The sequence below is a fragment of the Trachinotus anak genome, unplaced genomic scaffold (genome assembly GCF_046630095.1).
Source record: "Trachinotus anak isolate AG129_WGS33_773 ecotype Australia unplaced genomic scaffold, CSIRO_AGI_Tana_v1 ptg000016l, whole genome shotgun sequence".
In the NCBI taxonomy this organism is placed as follows: domain Eukaryota; kingdom Metazoa; phylum Chordata; class Actinopteri; order Carangiformes; family Carangidae; genus Trachinotus; species Trachinotus anak.
The window spans coordinates 5,105,667-5,114,722 of NW_027273867.1; the positions used below are offsets into that span (position 1 = coordinate 5,105,667).

At 40.7% G+C, this 9,056-nt stretch overlaps 1 protein-coding gene across 1 annotated transcript; it reads left to right on the forward strand.

The window, feature by feature from the left end:
* Positions 1 to 1,358: 1,358 nt before the first annotated feature.
* Positions 1,359 to 8,140, forward strand: nudc (nudC nuclear distribution protein). The gene is made up of 9 exons (XM_071500691.1): positions 1,359 to 1,549; positions 2,147 to 2,224; positions 2,708 to 2,917; positions 3,009 to 3,089; positions 3,177 to 3,290; positions 4,956 to 5,150; positions 5,245 to 5,328; positions 5,444 to 5,562; positions 7,862 to 8,140. Exons 1-9 carry the CDS (start codon positions 1,475 to 1,477, stop codon positions 7,911 to 7,913), a joined length of 1,008 nt encoding a protein of 335 aa, XP_071356792.1. The 5' UTR covers positions 1,359 to 1,474; the 3' UTR covers positions 7,914 to 8,140.
* The last annotated feature ends 916 nt before the right edge of the window (positions 8,141 to 9,056 follow it).

Sequence of the window (9,056 nt, forward strand, 5' to 3'; positions counted from 1 at the left end):
ATCCATTAAATCAAGAAGTCATGGCTTTTAATGTTAGACTGATCATTATAATCAATAAATGTATTTAACAGTTCTTCACTAAAATATAAGGTGGTGTCCTGTCAATGAGAATTTTTAATTTTGAAAGTGAAAAAACATGAAATGCCTGCATTTCAATCAGTGGAGTATTAAGACGTGTAAAATTTCACGAGATAATGAAATGGTGTACTAGTGTATTAGTGACTTACTCGAGTAAAGCAGTTACTCAAATTGTACTTGTACAATAAATGAATGAATGCCAATCTATGTAGAATCTATAATTTAAGGAACTCGAGGAAAGGCGCACCTCCTTACTGCAGGAGAAGAGACAGAAGAGGAAACCACGAGCAGCAGCCCCCTCTTCAGTGTGGTAGTAGTCTGTCTGCAGAAGAGACTGCCTCTCCAGAGTGGAAGAAATGGAAGTTTGGTTAAATACATGAAGTCCACATTCATTAAGCTGTTTGGGCAAGATACAGTATATCATCTACACTACACTCATTATTTTTTCTTTTTGTTTTTTTGAGGGATGAGGAAGATGGAGCAATAGTTTTAAAAAAAGACATGGGTTTCAAAGGATTCATTATGTGCAGTATATAAATCAAGAGATGTGCCAATTTGTGAATTAACGTTTTATAAAAATTGATGAGGAAGCCATCTGGCCCAGTGCACTTGCCAGAGAGGAGCAACACGAAAGAGTATAAAGATGTGAACAATTTTTCAAACTAATTTCATGAGATGATGATATCTGTCTTAACTGGTGTACTAGTACATTGGTAACTTACTGGCTCCATCCCCCCTGCTCAGAAAAGTTGTCCCTGATTTAAAGAAGCAATTAAGTAATGTGGTTTGACAGTACACCATACTCAGCCCGTATGGACACGCTATAAAGATGGAATTAACAAAATGAATTAACATCAAAAACAACACCCTCGTATATTTCATCTGTCATATTGCACAACACTGATATCTGATCAATTATGGTCATGGCCAAAAAAATGTTTTTGTAAATGACATTCACTGTCACTGTTAGGACATCACCACATCAACTGTATAAAAATGTACTTTACCACAATGTCAACCCACATTACACAAAGTTCAAGCTATTTTGCTATATTGCTGCTATAATTAAATTAACGAACTATAAAATAATAACGTAACATACCGTGGTTTAAAATAATATTTATAGTAAAATCGTTATTTTCGTTTTTTTTTCCCTCTAGAAAGTTCTCATTCCTACTGAGCACATCAGTCCCTCACCGACAGAAAGCGGTCACTTTATTGGTAACTTCAGCTGTCATTTTGAATTCCTTCCTCCAATTGGCCCAAACAGTGTAGGCGGAGCTTGTTTCCAGGAAGTAAGTGGCGTGACTACGGCCCTCACATTGTCGCTAACTGAACTTTTGGCTTGTCATTCCCACTGCTAACATTTTATTGAACCTTTTCTTATTCCGCAACCATGGGCGACGATGAAGAAAAGTATGACGGGATGTTGCTCGTTATGGCGCAGCAACACGAAGGAGGCGTACAGGAGGTAATTCACACTGTTGCTAATGTGCTAAAGCTTCTGTGCCACTGTAGAAGCTAATGTAGTTAGCCTGTAAGCTAGTGGGCACACCTCGTCTGTTAGCATTCAAATAGCGACAAAGCAAATGTTTTAAGCTCTTTTGCACGTTTTAATTAATGTTGTTGTCATTATGAAAAACCTCTCATGCTGAACAGAGCATAAACTTACCTCTATAATCAGTGGGGTGCTGTGGTGAATTCGGCTTACATGTGACTAAGAAAGCAGCAGGACATATCAACAAAATCTCTCTTTTAATTGTTGACAAACTGAAGTTGTAGATGGTCTGTTTCCCTGACTTTCTACAGTTACATTTTTGTAAATAGCACTGGGTTACTGTGTCTTGGCGAGGTGGTGTCAATTTACTGAATTTTCTAGAAGAATCATCATTTTCCCCATCAACACACATTTCTTTGCTAATAATATTTGACATTTTAATTATCAGAAGGCTGAGAGTCAGTGGAAGGATGGGGATAATCAAGCTCAGTAGTTTGCTGTTACACATTTTAGTTCTTAAGTCTTTCATTGTTTTATAATCATATCTTCTCCCTGTTTTTCTCTCAACAGTTAGTGAACACATTTTTCAGCTTCCTCCGCCGCAAAACTGATTTCTTCATCGGTGGCGACACAGGTGCTGCAGAGAAGGTGAGTAATGTCATTATAAACACAGCTTCTCTGGCCCTGTTCAGACCTGGCATTAACATCTGTCTCCAGTGATCCAATCACAAGTGGACACATTGAGGATGCATTTCAGATTTGATCACTCAGACCACAGTTGGGGGGGGTCTGGGCCACATGTGACCATGTACTTTAAACAGTGTGACCATGAATATGTCCTGGGCCTCATTGAAGAACTGCCTACTCTACTGACATCCTCTTCCACAGTCTAATTAGTCTCATTCATTCAGCCCCTCTGCGCCCCGCTCTTGCTCACACACACATATGCAGAAGCACAATGACAACGGACATATGTGTTTATCTGCATGTAAAGCGAGGAAGTGAGATCTGATCACAAGTGGTCGCTTGAGACAAATGTGGAAACTCATGGTCTGAACAGGGCCTCTGATATTTGAGACTATGCTGTAGGCACATCTTCACCTAACCTTCATTTCTCTTTTTTTTTTTCAGTTAGTCAAGGATTCTTTCGCCCACCACAGTAAGCTGGCGCTGAAGGCCCACAAAGACAAGCAGGTGAAACAGGAACAGGAAAAGAAAGAGAAAGCCGAAAGAGCTGCCAAGCTAGCAGAGGAAGAGGGGAAAAAGAAAAATGATGACGGTCCCAGAATTCAGGAGCTGACTGATGAAGAAGCTGAGAAACTTCAGTCCGAGCTCGACAAGGTGACGTTTGGGTGCTTTGATGCTCTGTCACATGAATAACTGCAGTTGTATTACTTCATGTATTTTAATTTGTGTGTGCTTTGTATGTTAGAAAAAGAAAGAAGAGGAGAAAACAAAGAATGCAACAACAAACGCAGAAAAGCCATCTGACAAAGAAGAAAAAGAGAAGGGGGTGAGAGAACAGTGAAATGTTGGTTCAACAGTTTGGTGTTGAGCAGTAAAATCTGGTTCTGACTTGTCTTGATTTCCATGTCCACAGTCTGAGTCAGAGGGAGAGGAGGATGAGAAGGACAAAGATAAACTGAAGCCTAACGCAGGAAACGGAGCTGACCTGCCCAACTACAAGTGGACACAGACCCTGTCTGAAGTTGATGTGAGTTCCTTTTTACCTCAGGATAAAACTTTGACTTTCAGCATCTTGTGTTTGCTGAGCCTCTCAGTCGGTGTTGCTGATCATCTTCCTGCTCATGCAGCCAGATGTTTGCTGAAAACCCTTCACAGTGATGTCATGTGACACACCCTCACCTCCTTAGTTTACCGATTTTCTGTTAAAGCAAGTCTGGGTTGTATAGGCCTGGATCTCAGCTGCAATTGCCAATAATATTCATTTTCAACATGACAGTCCTATGAGCTCATGTTTAGATTCAGACTTTTTGCCTGAAAATGTTGGAGACAGTGATGTCAGTAGTATTTGTTCACACTGTTCACTGTGCAGTAAAAGACCTTGTCACTCAGAATGGATTTCACAGTCTGTTTTATGTGGAATCCAGTCTTCCTATTTTATGTCATGCAGCTATGTAGAGTACAAGGCATTGACCAGCACTATATTGCTCCATGTCTTATTCTCTGAAGGGAGGATGTGTCTTTGTGGAGCAGCTGTAAACAACAGTTCACTCTTAAGGGTGAAACAGCAGCAGCGTGCGACGTGTGGTGGTGGTGACACCTTCACCATTTCTGTTGCTGTTCCTCATCGGCTCCGTCCTCTAAACCAGACTTGTTTAATACTTTTTAGTGGAAACACTTTCTTTTTTAACAGGTCAAATTCAGTTCAGTCAGTATGTTGATGAATTTACTCCTTTATATTTGCAACTGTCAAACAATGTCTCACTTAATATGAACATCATTTCATGTAATTTACTACCACAACCTTTGAAATCCTCCTGTGGGTTATTTTGTATAGCTCTACTGAGACACAGAGGTTTGCCTTCACAAGTGGATTTATTTGACATGGCTATCATTCAATCATTAGGTAACACATATACATATTTTATATGAAGTCATTCTTTACATAATTTGTCATAAACTAGTTTTAGTAATGTAACTATCACCCTCCCACACATGGTTCTCTTGTAATTGAGCAAGTTTGTACATGAATGAACCAAATCAACAGAAGAATTGTAGGTTTGATCGTCTGTCAGCTGTAAATCCAGCGCGTTGGTCTTAACCAGGGCCGCACTGAAACAATAACTCATGCTGGGAATTTGGGACCGTCCCAGACCCCCCTCACAAACCATCAGACCGCTGATGTCAGAGGGCAGCCATATTTGTTGGTTTAATGGGCCACAAGACTAGTTTGGCCACTAATGTTCACTGTGGGAGGAAAATTTGATGTTTGACCAACAAATTTGGAAAAAAGTTCAATTATAAATATTTTTTCCAGGAGAAAATGGAGGCTACATGTGTACGATATAGTCACAGCAGACAACACATGTAGGATACAACTATATTATGTCACTAAGTTAATGAAACATCAGGTGAAGGGCAGTAGTTTTCCAGTGCTCTTGTTCTCACGCTCCAAACGAGGATGAACAAAAATCACGTGACTGATGGTCATTATCAAAAGCAGCCGTCATACACAGGTCAGTTCCTCCCTGCTTGTAATATTAGCACTGGTCAAGTTGACTGTTAGCAGCGACTATAAGACTCTTAGTCCACGGGGAAATGACCCACTTCTCCCAACGGGCTGTCCACTACTGGTCTTAAATTACATGAATTAAACAAAGTCTAATGTGTGTTTCTGTTGGTGACCTCCTCACAGCTGGCCGTGCCTTTTGACGTGAAGTTCCGCATCAAGGGGAGAGATGTGGTGGTGGACATCCAGCGACGCACCATCAAGCTGGGCCTGAAAGGACACCCTCCTGTTCTTGAGGGGCAGCTCTTCAACGAGGTGAAGGTGGAAGAAAGCTCCTGGCTCATCGACGACGGCAAAGTGGTCACAGTGCACTTGGAAAAGGTGAGAAAAGAGTTGGTGTGGATCACTGTGGACTGACTCCAACCTTTAACTGCTGAGTTGTTTTATTTAATTTGTTTCTTTCCTTTAACACCAGATTAATAAGATGGAGTGGTGGAGCAAGATTGTTACCACAGATCCAGAAATCAACACCAAGAAAATCTGTCCAGAGAACTCGAAGGTAAAAGATGACACGTTGAAGCAGAAACTGCGCGTTAATGAAAATGACAAAAAGATGACTGACAGATACTTTTTTGTTTTCCTGCTCTACCCCGTGTGTGTTTCCTGCCGAGCAGCTGTCAGACCTGGATGGAGAGACGCGTGGTATGGTAGAGAAGATGATGTACGACCAAAGGCAGAAATCTATGGGTCTGCCTACGTCTGAAGAGCAGAAGAAACAAGACATTCTTAAAAAGTAAGTTTCCAGTTACATCAGCTCAGAATGAAACACCTGTACCGTTCAGCTCAGGTTTCATCATGAAACTGTAAAGGATCTTTCTACCCTCTGTCAGCTGACAGTCTCTCTCTGTGCTCAGAGCCAGTTTAACAGAAGCTTTATAAAAGCTTTACAAAAGATTTTATAAGAACGGTGAATCTGAAAGACGTCTGTGTGGTTTTGTTACCTTTCTGCTCAAGGCCAGACTCACCGGCTGTAACTGTACGTAAATAACAGCGTCTGCTGTCCACACAGAGACCTGACACAATGTGTGTTAGTTGTTGTCAGTTATTGTATTAATGAACAATAACTGACAGAAACCTCAGTCTTACACTCATGTTCTGCCAGAACATGTAGTGTGGAAACATGTAGAAATGTGTTCTAGTGCACTTTAAATGTATTAGCATAGTTTACTGTGGTTTACGTTTTTTTCCCATAAAATTGTAAATTATTTTTATGTCACTTCCAACCATTTTTCATGCCATGCTTCAAATTTTTACATTGATTTCCTTCCCTGGAGGCTTCCATTGGTTTCATTTCATTTTAGTCTCTGCCAGGTGATTTCCACAGTGTAAATGCTGAGCTGTGTAATCCATCACAAGAAACACGTTTTATTTAATGGTGGTTAACTGCATAGCCTTTAAAAATGATTCTTGTCGGGGCATTTAAAGGGTAAACTCCTGAGCTGCATATGTGAAAGAAGTTGGGTAAAGCCTTTTGTGGCTCCAGAGGGAGCTGTGATTAAAATCTGACAAATGTCCTCAAGTGATGTCGTTTGAGTCAGCGGTGGCTGGGGCTGAAGACAAAATTGAAAATAAAAAAATTGGTGTGGAGTTAGACAGAAGGGAACTTACCACACACATTAGCCACTAGCAGCATAACACACCCTAATCTCCAACTGAGCTGTTGTCAAGTGGTCCAGTTGTATTGTGGGTAAAGTAGGTGTCCGGTTTTGACAAGGAGCAAGAATAAAAGACAGTATCCACAGTTCTGCTGCACGGATTTAGTTTTTTAACCTCGGTGTGGGAGTGCAGTGTCTGATGCTATTTTAACAATATCATTTTGTTTAATAGACTTGAAAAAGACGCAGAGATCTCAAATATCAGATTGTCTTTGAACAACAGGAAGAATTATCAAAACAGTTGTTGCTTCCAGCTGTCACCAGGGTACCGTAACATAAAAACACAAAAATGAAGGCAGCACAGTTGAGAATTTATATGTCTGCTGCAGCGTGTGACCGATGAGCACACAGTGACTCTAGTGAATTTAAAGGTTGTTTTCTGTAGGTACAGTTTAAACGCCTCACATGCAGGGTATCGACAGATGCTAGCGAGGCGGCTGTGCACAGATAAGCCTTCATTTACCTGGGCGGCCAGGTTCCTGATGCTGGATGTCCTTGGTCAAACAAGTTTCCTGTCTCTGCAGACTGATTCTGAACAGGAGAATGAACTGAAACCAGTGACTATCTCAAGAATCAAAACCACATGTACTTAGAGAAAATGGTGTAAAGTGAAGTATATCCCACTCATAGCTAAAGGGCAGAGACACTGAACCACCACTGCGCTGCTTTATTCTGCATATTAAAGGGGGAAGGTTTTCCTCAAACTGCTCAATCAAACTCTCTGATGCTTAAAGATGCAGATCTGGATTATTGTTTGTCAGTGTTTTATGGAGTCAGTCGTCCCTGTGGGTCACATCGTGTCAAATATTACACAGAGCAGTAGCTAAGTGAGATAAACCCTGGATGTGGACTAACGTCATAGCTGGCACAGATGTGAAGGACGATCTCCCGTCACGGTTGGAAGTGAATGACCCCTCGCCCTCCTCTGCTGTTATGTTCAACTCCACTTCCTCTTTAAGCTCTTTAAAGCTGCCTGTAAAGCTCCCGTATAGTTTTATAAGAGTTAAACAATAGAGCTGTGGAGATAACTGGTCTCAGAGTTTCTTTTTATTGACATAAAGTTCACATCGTGTCTGTCCAATCAAATGTCTTGTCTGATGGTGTCACCTCACAGGGATCATGGATCTTTTCACTGTTTTAAACAAGTTCACTTAGTGGCCAGATGGAGGTGCTACAGAGCAGGAGAAAAAGTTTGATCAAAATCAAAGCATGGGAAGAAGCAACCAGCATATAGTCCCTGAACATAACTAGAATTTCTTCTGATGAATGGAGCAAGATAATTATTTTGCATTAAAAAGCTTTTGAAAATATGATTTCAAATGACTCTATTGCTTTGGAGACAACATGTTAACTGTTTCCTTGTCCGCGTCTCTGCAGGTTCATGGCTCAGCATCCAGAGATGGATTTCTCTAAAGCCAAATTCAGCTGAGACCCGCTGCCGTCATCTTCACCTGCAGAATCCACATAATGATTCATGTGAATCTCATCAGAGCCAACGTCAGGCACCAACCAGCCCCCCCTCATGTGTCCTCCTCATGTGTTCTCATGTCAGGAGAACAGGTTTGATGACTGTAATGCCCATACTCTCCCTCTGCATGTCGTTTGAATATTTAATGTTGTGTCTGGATTTTTTTATTAAATGAATTTAAAACCGGAGTGATGTGATGTGACGTGAGTGTTTATATTTACTGCATAGTCAGCACAAGGGTTAACACTTCACCTGATGTGTCATTTCTCTGATCTAGGAGAATTTAATGGGAAAAAAACTAAGCAGTAAAGTTTTAATGCAAAGCTTCATCCTGCTCCCATAAGTATCTTTACTGGCTGTGAATTTGAAAGTTCACAACCTTGAAGAGTTCAAGGCCAAGAGTCGTGATTTTCACCAGCCCTCTGAGTCACTGAACTCAGCCGTGTGTTATGATTGGCTCACATCCAAAGGCTGCTGGCCTATATTGAGAATATGTTTTCCTAAAAACCACCAGGCAGGGGAATTGCATAATAGTTGAAGACCTGATGTAGATGCCACATATTTCTAAGCTTTTTTGAAGTTTATATGCAAGTCAATAGTCAAATGATATTTGCAGCTAATTGTGTACCAATTAAATGTTTAAGGATCAAAGAAACACTGTGCACGGAGTGGAAAGATTTTCAGTTTTGAACCACAAGAGAGCAGCAGTGTTTTCATTAAAGAGGAAAGAGGCCGAGTGCTTTTAAAGGCTGAGTGTCACCTTGTTTAGTTAATGTGCAGTGAGTGCCCGCACCAGTCCTATCAACCTGATGGACTGTTGCAGAAGAAATTATCATAAATGAACAAGTTGAAATCTGGGAGGCCGGTTCTCATAAGAGTAAGAAAGTTATTAACTAAATGAATAAGATGCCTTTTGCAAGTGAATTTACACCTTCTAGTGCAGCTCTCAAGTGATCACATAAGTCATCACATGTGCAAAGGGAAGTCAGATGCAAGACTTTACCATTTGTCCTACCTATAATCCATCAATTTTCTCTGTGATCTCATTTTACGTAAACATGTTTTTTTTTTCATGTTCTTTGAAATCTTTAATACCTCCAGTAG